Genomic DNA, 23,867 nt, shown 5'->3' with positions numbered 1-23,867 from the left:
ATAATTGGTCATGTTAGGGATACCACGTAAAAGAACGGCCAGGTGTAACCCAGCGTTAGTGCGAAAAGGTACTTAAATATTGATTACTAAAAAATATCAGAATCAAAGTTGGGAGGAAATTGAATGATAATGATTTTGTAATTTTTTCTTTTGGTGATACAGGATTAATAATATTATTGACCGTCTAGGATTTATATTATTGAACATCGCGCGGCTTCAATCTAATAATTGTCAAATAACTGTTCAATAAAATTGAAGCGTGATATTGCTCAATACAATTGATTGTCTAAGTGCTATCACCAAACATAGTATATGCAACAAATCATAGAAGTTTCCAAGAAAAATAATAAATAAAAGCCTTAAAATGTTATCCCGCAGTTATCTTGTTTTATTTTCTAATCTTGGTTGACATTTTAACTTAGAAAAATATTTGAAAAATTGGAAAAATGTATTGGAATTTTTTCTTTTCTTTTCTTTTCTTTCGGAAATTTTCCCATTACCCATCTGTATAAGTACATGTAGTTTAACGTAAACAATGTATGAACATTGCATGTATTTGACATGCACAAATCACAGTTAACATGTTTGAATTATTTAAATACAACGTTACTTGTCACAATATTGATAAAAGCATTCATATGTTTATTTTAGTAAGGTCATTATAACTTAGTAAGGTAGGCACTTAAGCTAACCACTTTAGACTCGCTAGAAATCCTTTGAAAACGTTCCTATGAAAAATGCTTAAGTATTCTTTCTTTCTTCTCCAGAAACTGGACATCCTGGAGGGTGATCTTCCGGAAGCCACCACCAACTTGATCGTGACTGGAGCCGAAGCGGTTATGATCGATGCCAACGCGATATCAGGCTTGAAGGACGCAAGACACATCCACCTGTCTCACATACAGATAATTCTACTAAGAAAATCCGCCGCAGTCAACCTCAACATTGTCAGTCTGTTTCTGGAAATAGCACACTGCGATGTTTTGCGAATCGAAGATAGGACGTTTAGCAATATAAAAGGTATGTTGATGCTCTATATATTTAGTACATTAGGATGTAGTGCTCACTAGCTTTTAGGATGACTATCTCAACACACAAATTATATGAGTTTCTTTTTTACATTCCCGGGAATTAATATTACTTATACATATTTGATGCCACATGTTGATAAAAGAGTAAAAATAGGGTACTAATTATACTAAATATTGATCAGTGATCACATATTCGTGTATAATTGATCATAGATAGCTGCATAGAGTTAATAAAATCGCCAAATAATCGTATTTCTTCTTTTTACAAATTTTACGCTATTTATCATAATTTTTTACCTGTAACAGAATATGATAAATAGCGTGAAAACTACTTAAAGTTACACTATGTTTAACAAGCTATAAAATAATATGTTGTCTTTGTGAAAGACAAAGACAACATATTATTTTATAGCTTGTTACCTACTTTTTGACCGACTTCCAAAAAGTAGAGTACGTTCGGCTGTATGTATCTTTTTTAGATGTTAATAGTTAAAACAAAGACAACACGCCGTCAACATCGTATGCTTTGTATAAATATTTTCATTATTTAAGGTGTATATTGGTGTCAATTGTATATGGAACTAAAGCAATATACTGTTATTGTCTCGCCTGTTAGGCTGTGACACTACGAGTGCCAATCCATCTGCGTGGCTATTAGCGAATTCCCCCGAATCTATAAATAAAATCCATGGCTTGAAAAATCTCGTCGCTCTTTTGTTGATTTTATTAAAATATTTTCAAACCTTTTGTTTATCTTTTTATTATCTCTGCTATGCGAATTATTTATAAATTTTAAATCTGTATTCGAAGCGAATTTCTATCATAAAAGCATTTTAGGCTGAGCGACCCTTGTTTCTGAGGCAATGCAAATTTTGTTGGTCCATTTTGGGAGGCCACATCCCAAAATCTGCTCTGCGCACTCTATCTTAATGTTCAATAGCACAGAACAAGAGCGTGTATACTGTATAAACTGATCTGTATCAAGCTTTAAGGAGTAATTACTCTAAAACGCTCCTTAAGGGGGCGACTAACTATACTTGAAAATAAGTCCCGAATGGTTTCATTTCTAAACATAAGTACTAAATTATATTTACAAGAATTTGATCTGAACGAATACACGATATCTTAAAATTTTCTCGATAGAAAAAAATCACAAAGATGCATCTAATTTTCACGAATTTTTCATATATTGCCATAACCGTGCATGAAACTAAGTTAATATTTTAACACATTTTATAAAATTCTATCATTGAGACACTGACTTGGCGGATTTTTAAAATCATTTAGGATGATTCCGCGTCGTCCTTTTTCACCTGGCATATGAAAGACGGGCGTGAGTGTGAAGAGAGAAGGAGGATGTGTGATTTTTTGGGTTAGTCGCCCTCCTTAAGCTTAAGAGCGGACTGCCAAATTTTGCTGTGTTTTGTAATAAGTATTACGATCCCGGAAGACGATTGATTTAAATGAAATTGAGATTTATTTAATCCTTGTATATTTATCTGATATTTGCCTAACGAAAATATAATAATTTTTGGAAATCATGAATCTTACTGCTCTTTTCAAAAATATCTGTTACACTTATTGAGTTACTATCATTAAATAACTTGCACTGCTACAATCACACACTTTATTAAATAATGGCTACAGGAAATATTAGTAGGTATTCTATTTAATTTTTAGTAATCATCAAAAACATTTTTGGGACTTACGACCTTTACTTTCGTGCCATAATGCAGGAACCGTTGTTACGCGATATTGTTCACTATTAGCTGCAGCGCAAACCACAATGCTCGGTGGCACGATTCATGGAATCATTATATTATCACGATTGCAGGACAAGCCTTAGCTGTTACAGCGCCAGACCCTTTTTTTTGTCAAGCTGTATGTATGCTTATTATAACAGCGACCCCTGTCGATAACCAAATATATATTGTATCTGCTGAGAGAATAGTGTTTGAAATATTATGTTATATGAGTATATTTTGCCCGGCCGGTTTAAGATCAACAAATCTTTTGTACTACAATTACCACTTTTCGACAGACCTTAAAAATAAAATTCCTGAGTGATAGTAGTTGTTGAATTAATCGGAAACTGTACATGTTGCAACGAAGTACTTTGAGTTTTCTATCATCGTGATTCGTGGTCCGCTTTGCACAGGGGCAGGAAAGGCCCGTTATGAAGTATGATAAACCACTTCGTCTCTCTCAGATCTGTAATCTCTTTAAACCATTTAGAAGCGAACTTTTTAATTAATAAATGATTTAAATTTTATAATTTACATATCCTAGAGATCGCCCAATGGTCGAAATTCGACCTTAGTTTCAACGACATTAGGACTACTACCTATATTTTGTAAAAAAATATTGACTTTATCATATACGAGTATATTTTTTCAACTCTTGTTTCTAGGACTCAGCTGATCTCAAACTGGCCGTGTAAGCATTGTCTAATTAGTATCTAACATTCAATAAAAAAAATTATAATCCATTTCAATTTGTCACCTTGATGTCAACAGACTTCTTCTGCTTTTAAAAATGGCCGACTCGGTGAGTTACCAATGTCAGAGTGGCTCGAAAGACGTCAACAGACTTTAACCATAAATATAAGAGTATAATTCGTATGTATAGGTATGTCACTCAAAAATCTGTCATCTTCTTGAGTGTGCGTATTGTAGTGTGAGTAATGTTTTATTTGTTAAAAATTTTATGATAAGAGCATAATTTCAAAATAATATAAGCTCGATGCACTCGTTTACCATATAAGCCATAACTGTGCAAAATTTCATTTACCTACGTTTCCGCATTTTTCGTCGAAAGGGATACAAAGTTTTTCGCCTGCGTATTAATATATAGATTATTATCATAATCACATCTTAATATTATAAAGAATATAATGTATGTAATATGTAACATAATTAATTTTCTGCAAAACATTAAACAAAGATGTAGAGAATTATAACAAAATATAGATAAATAAATAAATAAAATAAACAAATTTTTATTTTCACTTGAAATTTTCTACACGCTAATCTTACACAATCACTGATCTCCACACTAGGATTCCCTGTCGTGGGAACAATTAGAAAAATATTTATATATCTGATAAAACATAAATAACTGGCCATTTTTATAATTTCACAATTTTATAAAGATTTATTATCTGTGAAGAGTGCACGCGACACGCAACTCGCAAGCGTCGGTACAACATAATATGATAATAGTTCGTTTATGAGCCACTTACAAATAGGGGGAGGAATATATTATGGTGACGACGGCTGGAGATTATAATAGTGAGTTAGTGACAATTGTTGAGCTATATACTTGTATTATGTATAGTCAACAAGTTAGGGATTTGCTCTTAGTATAAAGCGTGGCTTGGCAAAATTTTGTAAGAGTTGGTAGAGAATAATTGTGTCAGCAATATTACTTTTTTGAAATTATTTTGCATGTTTGAGATATTAGAATATTGGATCCATGTATAGTGTATACTTACCCATTATATGCCACATTTCATGCATAAAATGTAAAGCTATTCTATTCTGAAATTAGAACGGAGTAAAATGTTGTTATATCAAAAGCAGATAGTTATGACATTATTTGATTAGGTGCACAATTTCGAAGCAAGGCAAGCTTTCTGCTCTATTTTTACATATCTGTATTGTCTAATAGCTTTCTATTTGTGAAAACCTATTTTATATCTTGAAAATAAACTCTTTTTAACTTTGCTACATCTTTACATTTTTTTTCTGTGATACATTAGATAAAGAAGAAAAGTTTATAAGTAGTCTTTTTCATAGTACGTTTTAAGAAAGGCGTTTTATTGAGTCGGCACCGGGCAGTGACTAACCGGTTTTAATATTGCCTAGATAATATTGCATGCGCCGGAAGATCCTGATTATCGACGAGTCGTTTCACAACCTTTGATATTTATTTATCTACTTTAGATAACTCGCTTCACTCTTGGGATGAGCTTCTTCGTATTTTAAACAAAAATAATAATATGCAATATATTATAAATTACTTCATATGTAGTTATAGCGGACCTACGTAATTCGTACGGGCTTTATCTTGCCTCTCGCGAGTCGCGAGCGACATCAACTTGACTTGATCCGACCAAAATATTATGTTGGTTTAACTTCCTACGAATCAAATTCCCTTGCACCATCGTTGAAATTGATTCAAAGGCGTATAGTGGACCTACGTAATTTGGTCGGCTTATGTCAACACAATGTAAATACTATTGGGCATTGGCTGGGCTTGAAATAGCGCGACCAAATTATGTTGGTCCGTTAACTGCTTATTACATTCCCTGATACGTGTACCGAGTAACGAGCAATGATGTGTATTTGTGCAACTGGAATTTAATGAAATAACTAGAGGAATAACGCGAATATCTGTGGCATTGCAGTCTATATTATCAATACCTTGACTAATAGAATAATCGGCATCAACTATATGCTTTTGATATGCAAAGCATCCAGTTGACACGAACTAGCTATTCAACCAGTACTCTGATCAACAAGTGCCATTTTCGTCAAAACCTGATCTCATGCACCGAAAATTATGATTTTGATCTCATTCGATTGGGAATACCATCTATAACATTCTATCAAAATTACAGTTATAAACATTTAAGTAAATATAAAAAGAAGGGTTTGGTTGTTTTTTAACCCCCGACAAAAAGAGGGGTGTTCTAAGTTTGACGTGTCTGTCTGTCTGTCTGTCTGTTTGTCTGTGTGTGTATCTGTCCGTGGCATCGTAGCATCCAAACGGGTGGACCGATTTTGATCTAGTTTTTTTTGTTTGAAAGCTGACATGATCGAGAGTGTTCTTAGCTATAATTTATCATCATCAGCCTGCTCAGTGCTGGACAATCAGGGTTTATCTGGTTCATAAAAGGCCGTTAGCAACTTGTAGTCGTTTGATGTGTTTTATATTTCATTCTAGTTCGTGACATTTTGTGAATATACAATATACGTATACACATAATAATGGAAAGTTGACCTGGTGCTGCAGCATCACCTGGTAATCAATAGGATATCCAATTCCTCGCCAACTTAGAGCAGAGGTTTCGTGGTTGGGCTCATTTTTATTGCGTAAGAAGTAGATAAAGTTTAAACAGTAAATATTTACATGCTGCTGCTGCAGCATCACCTAGATTCTATAGGAACCGAGCTTCGTATGAACCCAAAGTGGAGGTTTCATGTTTGGGCTCATATTAACGGCCTCATCGAAAAGGACATTGATAGATGGTAATCATGAGAATATGATTCTGTTGATAGGAATTATTCTGCACTTAAACCAACACAAGTTTAAAAAGTATGAAATAAAATTAAATTAAGAAATTTAAAAAAACCCCCGTCAAAACAACTTTAAAAAGTAATGAAATAATATTTACTGCCTTTAAGTTCAAATAATTCCTAACTTGTGTAAAGTAATATTTTAGTCCATAATTGTTGTCAAGGTGTGTCGGGGGACCGCTAATGTAGATTTCACATAACAAGTTTAAGGATCAATTCACAGCGATCTGAATCGAGATAGGTAATAACCAGCGACTTGGCGGTTGTAGGTTGTAGTTTACTTGGCGGTCCTCCGACACACCGTGACAACAATTATGGACTAAAATATTACTTTACACAAGTTAGGAATTATTTGAACTTAAAGGTAGTAAATATTATTTCATTACTTTTTAAAGTTGTTTTGGCGGGGGTTTTTTTTAATTTCTTAATTAAATTTTTTAATATTTCGAAAACTATTTGAGATAATCAAAATTTGAAAATAGATCCTTTAAGAGCAGAAAATTTCCTAAAAAACTCCTAGAGCCTGGGACCTTATCGATAATCCTTATAGCTTTAATTGAGCGGCGAAAGTAACGGTAAAAACGGGTGGTTCGGGTTACGCGTGATTTGTCGCAATCTGCTACGTGAACTAAATATATTTTAAGTGATTAAACATTAATATTAAGTAATAAAATTGGGTACTAAGTAGACATTTTATTGAACAATATTCCGTTAACAAAAATAAATTATCACAATTTGTTTAATTGTTATGCTTTTCTTGATTTGTTAATAGTCACCATTTTAATGTTAACGTAAAACGCTGATTATTTCAAAACAAGAAATCCAGATTTTTTTATTATTCTTTTGAGTTAATCTTAAAAGGCCTTTTAAGAGATCCCCGTTGAAAAAATTTAAAAAATTTTATTTTTCACTTTTTTATTAACATTCAAAGGCATTCCAAAATTAGTCATGTAATAAAGCAATTACGGTATTTTTATATCCAATTATTGTTACTATTTTGTTTTGTTATTGTTAGAAGCCAGATAATATATAAATATATATATATTTATTTATAAATAATAAAATTTAAATAATAATTTTTATTGACGAAAACACCCTAATTGCTATATTTACATGAAACATTCATGAATGCCTTTGATTGTTCATAAAAAAGTAAAAAATTCAAAATTGTTGAATTTTTCTAACGGATAATCTCTTCTAAGCCCTTTTAAAATTAGCTCAAAAGAATAATAAAAATTTTTAGATTTCTTGTTTTGAAATAATCAGAGTTTTTATGTTAACATTAAAATGGTGACTATTAACAAATTAACAAAATCATAACAATTAAACAAATTGTGATAATTTATTTTTGTTGACGGATTATTGTTTATTGATGTCTACTTAGTGGCCAAATTTTTTTATTTCTTTATATTAATATTTAATCAGTTAAAATATATTTTTTTTAGTTCACGAGGCAGATTGCGGCGAATCACGCGTTTTTACCGTTACTTTCGTCGCTCAATTAAAGCTATAAGGATTATTGATAAGGTTCCAAAATCGAGGATTTTTTAAGGAAATTTCCTGCTTTTTAAGGATCTGCTTTGAAACTCTCAAATAGTTTTCGAAATATTAAAAAACAACCAAACCCTTCAACCAAATGTTTACTTAATTGTTTATAACTTTTGCATTTTTTTCAGCCCCTCTTGTAATTTTGATAAAAGGTTCTAGATGGTATTCCGAATCGAATGAGACCAAAATCATAATTTTCGGTGCATGAGATCAGGTTTTGATGAAAATGGCACTTGATAACCAGAGTACCTACAGAACGTTCACTGTAGAATTGTAGGTTTTGAAATATGATTTGAAATGTGTTTTGAATTATTTGTATTATGTTTAAATTCGAGAATAAAGAATCCCACCAAAAACATAAATGTAAAAAAGGAGAGCCAAGTTCAATACTAACATTATGCTTGTCTATGGACTTCGCCGTAAAAAGAATAGAGATATAAATAAGTGCTAAGTTCTTTTGAAAATCGAAAACTAAATAAGTAATTAGTGTTATTTAGTTCCTATAAATAAGTATTTTTAGGAAACAAATAACATACTTAACAAATAATAAAGTCTATTTCTTTACTTTATTGAATATTCTATAACAATTGCTGTTATTTAAATAATGTGGGATCTTAAAGTAGATTAGATTTAACTTGGTCAGTTTTTATTACATTAGTCATTTTATGAAGTTTTTACACATTTTAATTCTGATAAAAACTGACCAAGTCAAATGTCGATTTTCGGACGTGATTATATAAATAACCGTTTGAGATGTGTTTATAAAATGTAGAGCATATATTTGTCTCGTAAGTCTCATTATATAAGCCAAATTTGACACGTTTATGTTAAATAGTTTTTGAATTATGAGGGGTCTAAAGTGGCTCCAAATGGTTCGTGTAATATTACACACAGTGCTGCTCGCAAGTTCTGTTATACTTGAACTTGGCTTGACACGCTACCGCGTGTCTAGATTTATTGTTACGAGTATTATTATGCTTTGGCCTTTGAGACTTAATACCCCTTACTACGACTACATACATTATACAACCTGACGCAACTAAGCTGCGACAATACTTTTTACAAATTATAAGTAGTTTGTGCTCGTAAATCGTAATCCGTTCAAGTATTACTCGTTCAGTTTTACCGTCGCTTTCAAATCAAATGATGTTTCTGTAAGCTCAGTGTGAAAAAACAGCTTTAGAAAGCTCACATACAGGTGGTCGGCGTATTTGTTCACTACATTGAGTTTCAACCAGTTCCAGCGTATTTCAAGCGTATAACAGCGTATTGTTCAATAAAAGTATAATATGTTTTGAAATTCTAATTCTTTTAAATAATTTTAGGTTTTTTCCTGCTAGAATATGACATAGTATTGCAAGGAGATTATTAGCTATGTCCACACTATGCGCTTTCGTATTCAATTTTCGTCATCTTCTTTCATTCAACTTGAATGCGTCAACAAACGCAACGCCAACATTGTCATTTTTGAAGTTTTGGATACAGTCATATAGCATGCGGCGCGGGCATGCCTCACGTTCGCTGTTGACTGCGCTATAACGCATGCCCTTGATGAACAGAAAAAGGCACAGTGTGGACAAATCTATTATCTTCCTCAAATCGCAGTTTGAAGCAGAAGACGTGACAATGTTCTGCTAAATTCTGCGCCTAAAAGTGCATTTCAAAATCAGTTTAGGGTACCAAGTTGTAACGATTTCACGACTACCAAAAATCACCTTTAGGGCATGTTTCACCAAGTGGTGAAACAGGCCATTCACTTATCAGGAAGTCCTGATAAGTGACGAATAGGCTATCCACCAATTAACTTGACAGGTCAAGTATGGAGAATCTGTCAAAAAAGTTTTGAATAGCCTATTCGGCACTTTGTCAGAAAGTGATGAAACAGCCCTCTAGCCCCAATTTCACCAACGTCTGTTAGTGCTAACAGCTTGTTAAAATGTCAAGTCTTCTCTTTCATTCATAAGAAAAACGAAAGAGGTAACGTGATACTAATTCGAGCGTTAACTTTAACAGTAGTTGGTGAAATTGGGGCTAACTTGCTATTTTAGCTGTTTGTTAGAAACCTTTCATTGAAAAATATTTGTAGATTCAAAATTTCAAATGAACAAACACATTGTACGCCCAGAGCTTATAAAGTTTAGGAGCAATAAAAACCGTGTTGGTTGAGTGAGCGACGTGACGTCACAACATATGGTACGGAGCTGTGCACCGATGTGCATGATGACACAAATATATCAAAAAAATTACATCTCCATTATTGGGTAACAATGTTCGACGGGAGAGGACAATAAAAAACGGCCAAGTGCGTGTCGGGCCACACGCAATATAGGGTTCCGTAGTAGGTGGGGTACCTATTTTTCTTTTAATTTGTGTGATCAATTTATGTACATTAACATTTATAACGTGTTTTACACTACTAACAACATCATCTCAGTTACTTTCAAATGAATTTGAACGAAAAGTTCCTTTATACTTCGCCGAATATATTTTTTTTAGTTGATCGACTACTACTCATTCACTTATGAAGTCTTTTTAGCCGTGATAGTTTTCCTTTTAAATTCAGCATATTTCCTACTCCCATGAATTTTTTCACATTTCCAGAAGCCACCGTTTAGCTGGTAGAAGGGGGACACTGGACTCTAACGATTTTTTCCACTTTAAAACTTAATATGTCACAAACGGATCCCTATATGGATAACCCTTAACTAGGCGCATCGAAAAAGTCACACGTCAAAAGTCGCATGGGGTCTCCACTCTCCACTGACCCCAAATAAAAAATGAAAATTAAGTAGAAAAAATGAATAAAACGAAGTATTAACTATGCGCATTGTTAGAATGCTTTATAACAAATCTTAATAAGCAAAAACCTTCATTTGCCTCTATACAACTAAAAAAAATCAATCAACTACTGCTCTGTCTTGAAATCGCATAAATATCAATATCGTTGAGATCGAGATTTAAAAAATCTATTATTCACTTTGATGACCAGATTTGTTTTGCAGCACCGAAGGTCCTGAGCTAATACTGTAAACATAAATTTTCCTCATTTGTATGAATTGTTACGCACTTCTGAACATCACCCCCTCATCATCATTATCATCATCACCATCCAGTGATCAGGGATTATTTTAGGCATCTCTGGGCTTTAATTCATGAAGCCCTAAGCGGCCGCATCCGGCCGCGATAACAATAGATAAGCTATTGTGTCTCGTTATTCCACAATCGATGGGTTAAATCTTGTCACGTCACAAATCGGTGCATACTGCATAGTTTTGAAGTTCGGAGGCTAGGCTCGCAAAATCTCTTTTATCTTCAGAAACCTTCCAGCCGCCAGGGTATTCCACTATCATGATCTAAACTGACATTTTTACAGAGAAATTATATAAAAAAAATGTTGTCAATAGAATGACATGCAATTTTATCAAAAACTAGCTGTCCCGGTGAACTTCGTGTCACTTTAAAACCTTCCCTGGACTTCTACGAATATTTTAAGACTAAAATTAGCCCAATCCATTCAGCCGTTTTCGATTTTTAGCGTTACTAATTATTTATATTACTAATTATAATACACAATTGAAAATCCATTTTTATATATAAAAGTGTTGTTTTTAGACTTTTTCAGGAAATTTAATTTTTTTTTAATTTTTCTCTCCGTAAGAACCATCCTCGTACTTCAAGAAATATTTAAAAAAAAGAATTAGCGAAATCGGTCCAACCGTTCTTGAGTTTTGCGCTTAGCAACACATTTAGCGACTCATTTTTATTTTATCAAAAATTATAAAGCGGCGTGAAACAGCGCTTGCGCTGTGTTTCGCCGAGTGAGTGAGTTTACCGGAGGCCCAATCCCCTACCCTATTCCCTTCCCTACCCTCCCCTATATCCTTCCCTTCCCATCCTTACCCTCCCCTATTACCCTATTTCCTCTTAAAAGGCCGGCAACGCACCTGCAGCTCTTCTGATGCTGCGAGTCTCCATGGGCGAAGGAAGTTGCTTTCCATCAGGTGACCCGATTGCTCGTTTGTCCCCTTATTTCATTAAAAAAATTTGCAATTAAACATAACTAGAGATCGCCCAATGGTCGAAATTCGACCTGAGTTTCAACGACATTAGGACTACTACCTATCATTTGTAAAAAAATATTGACTTTATCATATTTTTTTCAACTCTTGTCTCTGGGATTTAGCTGATATGACTGTCCGTGTAAGCATTGTCTTAGTATGTAAGATTCAATAAAAAAAACTATAATCCATTTTCAATTTGTCACCTTGTTGTCAACAGACTTTAACCATAACTTAAGAGTATAATTCGTATGTATAGGCTTGTCACTCAAAAATCTGTCATTTTTCTTAGTGTGTGTGTTGTAGTGTGTGTAATGTTTTATTTATTATTATTATTATGTTGTAAACAATTCGAGTCTCGGCTGTCTATAATTCTTTCGTAAAAAAATCCTTTAAATGCAGGTAAATATAATAAAATGAAAATATAATTTGAAATAGGCGATTTCTTGGTAACGTTGGTGATTCCGTTGGTATTGATATTTTCGCAGATGTATTTTTATATTTGTAAATGTGTTACTGGGCCAGTTTTTCATACAGACATATTAGATGTTACGGCTTACGGCTAGCTGTTAAAAATAGACATATAAATCATATTATAACACTTTTTTCTAATCAACACGTCATCACATCTCAATTTTTTCATAAAGCACCTTATTTTCTACCACATTACAGCTACAGAAAATCTTATCGTCTACAAAACTACTTATCTATTATTTCCCACTATCATTCTTAAATGCGCTTTAAAATTATTATCTTAGCTAGAAGGAAAGCGTCTCTTCAAAAGCCGTACATCTCTGAACTTAAACCCTCACAGTCTTTTGACACCTGAATTAATTAAATTGGTTAATAAAATGCTTGAGAAGCTTAATGAAATTATGACGTTTGGAGCACGTTTATGATTCAGCAAGGAAGTGATGTTTGCAGCTAGCGACTGACTAATCCTAAGTTATTTTTGCATTGGCCGCAGAGATTAGTCGCTGTGTGTCGACGAATTTAGTTACTTGATTAAGCAAGCGCAAAATACATTTTACGTGTCCACGATACTGAATCATCCGCGAAATCATGAAATATTGCGAATTAATTTGCTGTGCCAAAATACAATTTTTATTCATGCTTTTGTATTTAAAGTAGGTCGATCCATACTCCATACTAATATTATAAACGCGAAAGTGTGTCTGTCTGTCTGTCTGTTACCTCTTCACGGCCAAACCGCTGAACCGATTTTGCTGAAATTTGGCATAGAGATACTTAAGGTCTCGGAAAAGGACAAAGGATACTTTTTATCCCGAAAAAATGCAATCCCGCGCGATAAACGAATTTTGACGCAACGGAGTTGCGGGCGTCATCTAGTTGTCGATTTTATAATTCACTTTTATACTTGAAAATAAGCCCCGAATTGTTTCATTTTCTAAAATTAGATACTACATTATATTTCCAACAATTCGATCTGAGCAAAAACACGACATCATAAAATTTTTCGATAGAAAAAATCACATAGATGTATGCTAATTTTCACGAATTTTTCATTTATTGTGCGGATTTTTAAAATGTCGTATATTTATCGAGTTATTGAGAAAAAACTAATTTGGCGATGAATCCGCGTCGTTCTTTTTCACCTGGCATATGGAAGACAGGCGTGAGTGTGAAGAGAGAAGGGCGATGTTTGATTTTTTGGATTAGTCGCCCTCTCTATGTGCGTCAAAAATAAAATAATATGTAACATATTATAATATATTATATCGACCTTGTTTTTATATCTACTGATGTTCAAGATGCTGTTGAAGTAACAAACTGAATGCAAAATCGAATTAAGTATACAGTAGTCAGTAGATGTTTAATATTATGCATTCTTCAAATATAAACGTTTTGATATAATAATCATCTAATTATTTTATTGTTTCTGTCATAGTTTAAAAGTAAAAGTAAACTGTTACCTCACACAAAATATTATCAAAACCAGTTGTTGGTGCGAACTTTAAAAGATTGACGGTTTTCGTTTTGAGAGAAAGGGTTTTTAACTTTTTACATTTTGTGACAGTGAATTAAACTGATTTGGCCTTTTAAATATAGAGATAAGACAAACTTTTAAAATGACTACATTACACGAAGGGGTTAAATTAACATTCGAAATCTACGATATGCTCAGAAATTTCAAAAGCAAATAGGTAGCGGTAGCGGACAACAGCATACATCTAAAAATATACGTTTCCCCGCACTCGGTATTCGAGTTTTACAGGATAATGACTCACGCCAAACCGAATGTAATAACAAGTGAATGTTCTGTAGACAATAGGAGTATTTCGGTCTATAGTAGCAACGCGGTAGACTGCACGTGCTTTGAACATGCGCTTACGGAAGAGATCTTTCAAAAGTTACAAACAAAAATAAACCGAACCTTGCAGTGTATTTAATATAAACGCACGTTATATTCGTTTCAGGACCGCTAACTGTGTACATTCGGAACTGCGGATACGTGCAGATAGAGAGGGAGGCTTTCTCGTGGCTGCTGTCCATCAACATTGACGACGTCAAGAATCTGCAGCTGGGCCCGGGGGCTTTCAAATTGGACCCGACAGCCGGCAATATAGGTGAACACGGAGCAGGATTATCGGTTAGTATTACTACAATAAAGCGCTTGCGATATTGCTCGTGAATCAGCTAAGGCGAAGGTTATAAACTTGTGTTTACAAATTGTGTATATTTCGTAGCGATAGTAACGAAACCATTCTTTTCCAGATCGAGATGAAAAATGTAACAGTACCAGAAATAGGTGAAAAGACATTCGGATCATCGGCTGCGCTCATTTCGATGACGTCGGTGGATGTCCAGGCGATACGAGCCGGGGCATTCTCAGCCAACACATACAACATCGTCATGGCTACGAACTGCTCGTTCCAACTTATCGATGCGGATGCGTTCGTCAGCACATCATTGATAAACAATTTGCACTTCTATGGATGCAAAATACAACAAATTGCTTCCAAAGCTTTCCAATGTGCTATTGTAAGATTGAACTTGACAAATTCGAGGTCAGTATCATTCATATGTTCGTTGAACTAAGAAAAATAAAATTAAAGAAATAAAAATAGAATCTGCGTTATATTTCTTGGTATTTAAAATTTTTATCTCCTTATTTTCAGGTTCGAGAACATCGAGACAGGCGCAATCAACGCAACTGTAACTGCAGTTGATATTGTTGACAGCGTATTCAAGATCTTCAACGAAAGGGGATTTGAACTGTGGTTCTCTGACGAGATTCGAATGGAGCGTAACTCATTTGACGAGTTGGCACAAAATGCAATCATGACTCCGCAGAGTAAAATTCAAAAATTAATATTTGTTGAAAATGAAATAGAAAACATAAACTCCGGAAGTCTAAGCTTCATAGGTCCTGCCTACGAAATGTATCAGGACAGTGTTATTTATCACAACAACTATTTCGGAGTAGCTTGTTACTGTAACATTAGTGCTTGGTTAGCCAAAGGGTTTGCCATCGATTCTGTTGAACCCTTTAAATCCGAAAGTTATTGTACTGTGCCAGAAATAATTGCACGGTGTTTTAATGTTCCCGATCAGAACATGTTGTTCCAAAAATTTTTCGACAATGTGTGCCATGATAAATCAACTATTCAATGTGAAAAATTCAAGTCAAAGGCGTTGGGCGAGGTAGAGATAAAAAATCCAAGATTTCCCCACAAAAAGGATGGACAGGAGGGATTAAGTGAACGTGACAAAAAAGTGATTGGTATAGTAATTGTAACAGCATTGGGATGTGTGATAATAGTGTTATTTATAAGTTTCATAAGGTGGATGAGACGTCGCGGTTACTGTGTAAAGATAAAAAATATTTTACTCTCCTCCAACTCCTCTTGTGGAACTCTATGTGATAGATTATGTGTCTGTGGCGCGAACAGTGGACTCGATAATGCCAGAAGTATCTCTCAACTATCTGTGAATGAATATTCAGAGCGCCACCGACTGAATGAGCCAAGAGTACAGGATGCTATGATACAAGAAACTGCAATTCCTAGCGAATGTACTGAAACTGCAGTCGCTACAGAAAATAAAACAACTCAAACTTTGCCAGAGGAACTAACAAAGGAATTATTAGAAAATTTAAAAGAAAAACTCGAGGATCCAGAAAATTATGTAGAAGCCAGAGAAATGATAGAACATTTATATGAACTTATAAAAGTTGAAGAAAGCTGTAACACTAACACTCCCACACTCATAAATGTTGAAGAGAATATCTACGAACTGCCATATCAAAATACTGCGCCGCGAATTGGTAAAAATAAAAAGCAAATGATAAGTGTCGGAACAAGAGCTCCCTCGCTCGATAAATTAATGCCCTTGTCGCCATATAATAGACAGACTGCACTGGCTCACGAATATTTTGAACCCAAGGACTTTGCAGTGCATCTTTATACCGAAATAACGAATTCTGATAAAGAAAGGAAAAATTTGCTCGGTGCCATTCCAGATTTAGTTGCCGAACAGCCAATCCCTCGGGGGCCATACCTGAAGGCTGTTCGAGAGAAAATGAATTCAAGTGGAAGTGCCTCGCCTGTGAAATCCTTAAACAGCTCGATATCTGGTGCACAACCAAACATATCAACAATAAAATCAAACAAGTCTACAACTTCTAATAATTCTGGAAAAATGATAAATAGGCCTCTTCCAGAGAAACCGCCCAATACCTACCTAGGAGAAGGTCCGTCGTATCGGTTCCATTAAGCATTTCATCATTATTATGACGCGTTACTAAAAGATATTCTTTAAAATATCATATTTTCGAAAATCCTTGCTGGATCCTTGAAGGCGCACGTGTTACTAAGTACGATGCAATCGCTTAAACAAATATTTCTTTGCTGTGATATTATTTTGTTTATATTATTAATGTAATTGATTTGATACGTGAATACGTAATGCCAGACATTGTTCTAGTTTTTCTTTGTAAATAATTTATAGATGTAAATGTTAAGTTACTCAGCAGTAGCTTGTGTCTGTGTATGTTGTAAAATATTAATATTATAGATGATAAGAGTCAAAAATGCTTGTATGCACATCTCGTTGTCTATATAATTATTATTAAATAGAATATTATTGAATTGTGTTTATGTGGGTAGCACTCGGATACCAAATAATAGTTACCTATTACAAATATTTCAAAGATAATAATAAATTTATATATCTTTAAAAGTACTTCGTTCGCGGTGTATTCTACTTTTCTTTGAATTGTCATCGAAATAATATTTTTCTACAGTTTAACCCGATATTAACTCGACCTAAGGTTAGTGACTGACTTGAGACTATAGAGACAATATTTCTATACGTATTTTTTCTTATTAAAATCTATTTAGAAATAAAATATCAGATACCTAAGTACTTCTGTGGATCAAGGTCTTATGTTTTATCATCATGAAAATTAGCGAGATTTAGGATCATTTGAATTTAAATCACAATATTTATTCAAAATCAGACTCGGTTCCTACTTCCTAGCAGATACAGGATAAATAATTATTATTTATTTCTTATTATTGATCTGTGAAATTCAAATGTTTCCCTTGGTGCTCGCTAGTATTTTCTAACTTTATTAAATTATAATTAATTATTTTATGTAAAGAGATGGCAAATGATTGTTTTGTTTTATATTACTCGTAGTGATAATAATTTAGTTAGTGAAATTCTCATAATTTAAAGGCATTTATGTGTGAATGATGTTCGTATCCTATTTTAAAACTTAGTGATATTTATTGTATGTATAAATGCTTCCTTAGATAGGTGAATATTAAAGCACTAAGCAATGTGACTAATAGATACAATATAGTATTTTTATCCAATAAATCAATAATTATAATTTTTAATAATTATAATTAATAATTATATTATTAAATAAATACCTAACAAGTGTTCGTATTGCAATGAAAAATGCTGACTGATGGCAACAAAAAAATGAGATTAGACTATAAAATTGTATTTATTCAGATTATATACTAGCTATTAAACCGTATTATACTTATTGGAAAAATGGCGATAAAAAAATCGCAACTTACCAATGTTCTTATATTTAATGTATAGGCTTTACTGACCATATTTTATCTGATTGTGGCGTAGACACATGGTGTTATTCCAACAATGTTGCATATGAAATAAATGTTGAATGTGATAATGAATTTTATTTATGTGTATAAGCATAGAGCCATACTCGTAGACTGTATAGTTTATAGTTAAAGCTGGTTAAAGCATGGATTTCAACAACCAGTGAAGCAGAACCTTAATTTATAACAAATATTTTAAATCATCATACTAACCTGTATTATGAAGCTAATTAAATATTATTGGATACCTATCAAATGGATACCGAAATCAATATATGAAAAATACTGGTGACGCCCGCGGCCCGGCCCGCAACTCGACCGTTACGCCAAAATTCGTTTATGGCGCAGGAACTGTAAATTTTTCCGAGATAAAAAGTACCCTATGTCCTTTCTCGGGACTCAAAATTCTCCATGCCAAATTTCAGCAAAATCGGTACAGCGCTTTAATCGTGAAGAAGTAACAGACAGACAGACAGACAGACGGACAGACAGACAGGCAGACACACTTTCGTATTTATTATAGTATTAGTATGGATATGGATTTCGTTTACCATATTATATTGTTATGTTTTTGAATGGACTTTTCCATGTAAAGTCTACGTATGCTTAATGTAAAAGTATATGGCCTTAATGCAGTAAAATTCTTATTTTAGATTGAGGCAGGAAGCGATGTTTAATTAACGTGCAGTATAAAAAATAATGTTCACAAGATAAAGTTAAATTACTATTACTAGCTACGGTATAAAACAGGGGTTCCCAAAGTGTGCGCCGTGGAAAGGCAATAGGGGCGCCGTGAGTCGATCCTCCATCATTATCCGAAACCACAAATATTATAAAATAAAATAATAATATTAATTATGTAAAGCAGGTAGACTATTAAAATAAATTTGTTTATTATTACTTACCTGCTTAACGTAACTATAATAATCATGAAAGATATTTTAAATGTAAGTATCTTTTTCTAATAGCTCGGTAGAGTAGGGCGTCGCACTATGGAAAATGGTAGAACTAGAGCATATCATGTGGGGAGCCCCTATAAACAGTAGAGATTCTTGCATCTTTGCGTTTTCGTCTTTTCAACTACGCAACGAATTTTAGCACTTTTTCTACAATAGTATAACATAAGGTAATATTTTCTCGAATCATGATATTAATTTTAAAATAAAGCTGATTCACAGAGATTAAGCTTGTGCTTAATCTCTGTGAATCAGCTTTATTGGATTGTTCCAAATCTGGAAATTTGGTGCACGGATCCTGTCTTGTGATTAAGGAAGTTAATTCGAAAAGATTTTTTTCACCCCCTTAGGTCAAAAACCCTAGAAGAAAAAAGATAAAAAAGTAAAGGTAAAAAACTTGTGTGTTTGTAATAAAACAAGAGCTCACGATCCACGAATTATTTTCTTTAAATAAATAACACAATAGTGTTTACAACGTTCGGTTTATAAAATCCCTTGAATAAAATATATTACTAGTAGGTTTTTTGCTAAGATCTTAACACTCGCTTCGTAAAAGAACAAAAAGCGTTTTAAAAACTTGAGAGGTGTCAAGGGACACCCGGATGGAACAAAGTTTTAAATTGCCCGCCAGTTGACGTCATCACCACATCAAAGCCCTCTGCTTATACTTCGCAGGTACTAAAATAAGTGTCGGTCAGATTATCAGATAGTGTCGTTACGACTTTTTCCGTCTAGCCCCCTATAGCAACACGCGATAAGGAACTTTGTTCCAATAAAATCATTTTTTTTTAAATGTTATATTATATACTAATTCTTATGTCAAATCCTACCAAATCATACCATTAAAATATAATATTATAATTTTAAATGACGCCCGCAACTATGTTGCACTAAAATTCATTTATCGCGGATCCGTATATTTTTCCGGGATAAAAAGTATCCCTTTCCCGATACTCAAATACCAAATTTCAGCATAATCGGTTCAGCGGTTTAAGCGTGAAAAGGTAACAGAAACACAGACAGACATGAGACAAGCAAACTTTCGCATTAATAACTAGAGATTGCCCAATGGTCGAAATTCGACCTTAAATTTAAGTATCTTCTTCTTTTGGCTCCCCGTTTAATTCAGATTTAATAAAAAAAACAACAATCCATGTTTAATTTTACAACCAAAGAGCTTTAAACAAAATAGTATAATTCGTTTGTATAGGCTTGCCAGTTGCCATTCAAAAAGATTGTAGTGTACAGGTTGTAGTGTGTGTAATGTTTTATTTGTTAAAAAATGTATGATAAAAGCATAATTTCAAAATAATATTAGCTCGACGCGATGCACTCCTTCACTATATAATTTCATTCACCACGTTTCCTCATTTTTCGGCAAAAGGGATCCAAAGTTTTTCGCTCACGTTATTAATAATGATGAATGATGATAGTATGGTTTTAATTTTAGCTTGATTTTACCCTATACGTAAGCCTTCACAACTCTATATTCTACTCAATATACGCGTGTTCTGTTTTTCCGGCTGTTATGGACAGATATTTTTAAGCCGCGATAACTTTTACTTGTCCATGTAACGGTATCTGAAATTCCTCAATTAAAAGATCATGCAAAGAAAGTTTCTCAATCATTTATGCGATCGCTCGTTTATCAGGACTTGCCATCAGGTTCGCTGCGACCGTTATTAAAACAGTAAGACGTCAGTGGCTAATGTAAGTGGGCCCCTAGACGATCATTTTTATTGTACAATATTATTGGACAAATTATTTGACAACAAGATTGAAAGGATGGCGCGTTCAATATTAACCCTAGACGGTCAATAATATTGCACAATACGAGGTATTGCGCAATAAACTGCTCGTCTGGGAGCCCGCTAAGTCAGAATCTTAAACATCGGAATACTAAACCAACAATTATTAATTTATAAACATATATATCTAGATTCTAGACAAACAATAAAAGGATGACACTAATTATAAGCAAAAACCATAAAGTTAATATAGCTATATCATAATATATTAACTTTATGACAAAAACCAAAGATTTGTGAGTTGTGACACTCCGATGTTTCCATTTTTGTAAATATAAACAAAAAACGCATGATACACATCCATTATAACATAAAACTATAACTGTCGTACATAACCTGATAATAGAAAACCAAAAACCGTAGAGATAAATAAATTCCTCTACGCCCTTTCATCTAAACATTGATATTTCTGGGAAGAAAGTGTTGTAAACGCGGAGGTGATAACGCGATAGTTCTGAGTATAGTCCGTTCATACTTATATTACCTTTGAGATGATCTTTACGACAACGAAGTTAAGGTCAAATTCATATAAACTCGTTGGTAATATGGCCATAGCCGCCGCATTTCCTATGCGTCGCACGCGGCTTCTTTGATTTAATCAATTTATCCGTTTGAACTAGGACTGCGCCGCGACCCTACGCCTCACCCATTAATTACTGAGATTAACAAACGGATTTTATTGCCCTTAAGATTATATTATGATTGTCTGAAAATGAACGGCATTGACTAAAGTTACTACTTACTAGTCTAGGAAAACTTGAAAAAATTAATTATAAATAGCGGCAACAGAAATACATAATTTGTAAAAATTCTGTCTAGCTAGCGCGGTTGGAGACAGACGGAAAGACAGCGAAGTCTTAGTAATAGGGTCCCATTTTCATAATTTAGGTACGGTTCCCCAAAAAATAGAGAAGGTAAACGTGCAGAAGAAAGCATTTCCTTCATTTTAATTCTTCATAGTGACAAATGACTATTAATGTTAATCCTAATTATTGTTAAAACCTCGTTAAAACCAATTTCTAAAGAATCAGATGGAAAGATTCCCTACTTTTCTGCGTTCTCTATTAGTTTTGTTTCAAAATGAACTGCACTTATTCATTTAATATTTTAATATTATTTATGTTCACGTTCATTTCCAGAGCAAGTTTTCTAAGCCAGTGCTTTATGCAAAGCTTTTACAAGCTTTAATTAAGCATTGCGAAAATTATCTTTTTGTTGAAGCAGAAATATAATTACCACCTGTACAGGTAAATATTGAAGTCTTACAAATGTAAGAAGATGAAAAAAAACTATTATGGCAATATAATGGTTCTAGCGAGAGAGCAGACATATTAGGTTGGGGAAAAAGTCTTTTCGCATTATAGTATATGTATGAACTTGTCATAAAATCTCTTGGGCCAATTGTATCTGGCTGATTTTTTATCATTAAAAAGTTTTAATTTTACAGAAGACAATTCCAACTTCAAATTAGGTAAATGTGAAATTTTCATTTGTTTTTCTTATTGTTAAAATGAGTGACTCTAATGAAGAAATTCGATACATTTTAAAATTTTATTACAAAAAAGGTAAAAATGCAACACAAGCCGCGAAAAATATTTGTGATGTTTATGGACCTAATGCAGTATCTGTGAGAGTAGCGCAAATTTGGTTTAAGCGTTTTCAATCCGGAAATGTTGATATCAAAGATGCACGTCGCTCCGGTCGCCCTGTTACGGACAAAACTGATGCCATTCTTGAAAAAGTAGAGCAATATCGGCATATTAATAGTTACGATGTAGATGAAGAACTGGGGATTGACCACAAAACGGTTTTGGCGCATTTGAAAAAAGCTGGGTACACAAGAAAGCTCCATATTTGGGTGCCTCATTAACTCATTGAAAGAAACCTAATGAACCGTGTACTCATTTGTGATTCTTTATTACGGCGTAATGAAACCGAACCATTTTTGAAGAAGCTGATAACTAGTGATGAAAAGTGGATCACCTACGACAAGATCGTGCGAAAAACTCGCAATAAGGTGATGCTGTGTGTGTGGTGGGATTCTAAGGACATTATTTATTATGAGCTGTTACCGCCAGGCAGGACCATCGATTCTGAACTGTTCTGCGAACATCTGATGAGATTAAAGCAAGAAGTTGAGAGAAAGCGGCCGGAATTATTGAACAGAAGAGGTGTGGTTTTTCACCATGATAACGCTAAACCACACACATCTTTAGCCACTCAGCAAAAATTACGGGAGTTTGGCTGGAAGGTGTTAATGCATCCGCCGTATAGTCCGGACCTTGCACCTTCAGATTTCCACCTGTTTCGGTCGCTGAAGAATTCCTTAGGCAGGTTTAGGTTGACATCACAAGAGGACTGCCAAAACCACTTTTTTCACCAGAAGCCTCAAAATTTTAATAGCAATGGGATCATGTCCCTACCAACAAGATGGCAAAACGTTATTGAACCTACCTACCTATATACTTTAGTCCAATTGTAAATAAACTTAAAAAAAACTATTTGAATTTTTATATAAAATGCGAATAAACTTTTTCCCCAAACTAATATTTTAATCATTGGTTGGCTCTAAGCAACGATATAATATGCTCTAAGCAGATAAACAGATCTGTAAAGTCAACTAAATGATAGAGAACGCAGAAAAGTAGGGAATCTTTCCATCTGATTGTTTAAAAATTGGTTTTATTGTTTTTACAATAATTAGCATTAACATTAATCGTCATTTGTCACTATGAAGAACGAACGCCTCCGTGGTCTAGTGGTTAAGAGCGTGGCTCTCGACTCGGAGGTCGTGGGTTCGATTCCCGCGTTGGAAACATAATATTGTTATTTCCAAGTTTGGTTAGGATGATGCAGGCTGATCACCTGATTGTCTGACAAGTAAGATGATCCATGCGTCGGATGGGCATGTAAAAAGACTATAAAATTACTCCTGCGTACCTGGCCTGGTTTCAATGAAACTGGCCACCGTCACCGAAATAGGTGTGGGGAGTATTATTATTACTATGAAGAATTAAAATTAAGGAAATGCTTTCTTCTGAACGTTTACCTTCTCTGATTTTTTG

The 23,867-nt window shown here is 33.9% G+C and overlaps 2 protein-coding genes across 2 annotated transcripts in view; one reads left to right on the top strand and one right to left on the bottom strand.

The window, feature by feature from the left end:
• Positions 1-18,106, top strand: part of LOC121739401 — a 49,575-nt gene extending 31,469 nt beyond the window's left edge. The window contains exons 2-5 of the mRNA XM_042131860.1: positions 768-1,020; positions 14,376-14,548; positions 14,674-14,966; positions 15,078-18,106. Of these exons, the coding sequence (XP_041987794.1) occupies positions 768-1,020; positions 14,376-14,548; positions 14,674-14,966; positions 15,078-16,674 (2,316 nt within the window). The 3' untranslated portion in view covers positions 16,675-18,106. The remainder of the gene's footprint in view (positions 1-767; positions 1,021-14,375; positions 14,549-14,673; positions 14,967-15,077) is intronic.
• LOC121739399 (E3 ubiquitin-protein ligase highwire) overlaps positions 1-23,867 on the bottom strand; it is a 154,280-nt gene that overhangs the window by 68,048 nt on the left and 62,365 nt on the right. The gene's annotated exons all lie outside the window — the stretch shown is intronic.

Source organism: Aricia agestis, chromosome Z, assembly GCF_905147365.1.
Source record: "Aricia agestis chromosome Z, ilAriAges1.1, whole genome shotgun sequence".
Classification (NCBI taxonomy): Eukaryota; Metazoa; Arthropoda; class Insecta; order Lepidoptera; family Lycaenidae; genus Aricia; species Aricia agestis.
This window is presented reverse-complemented; position numbering and strand designations above follow the sequence as displayed.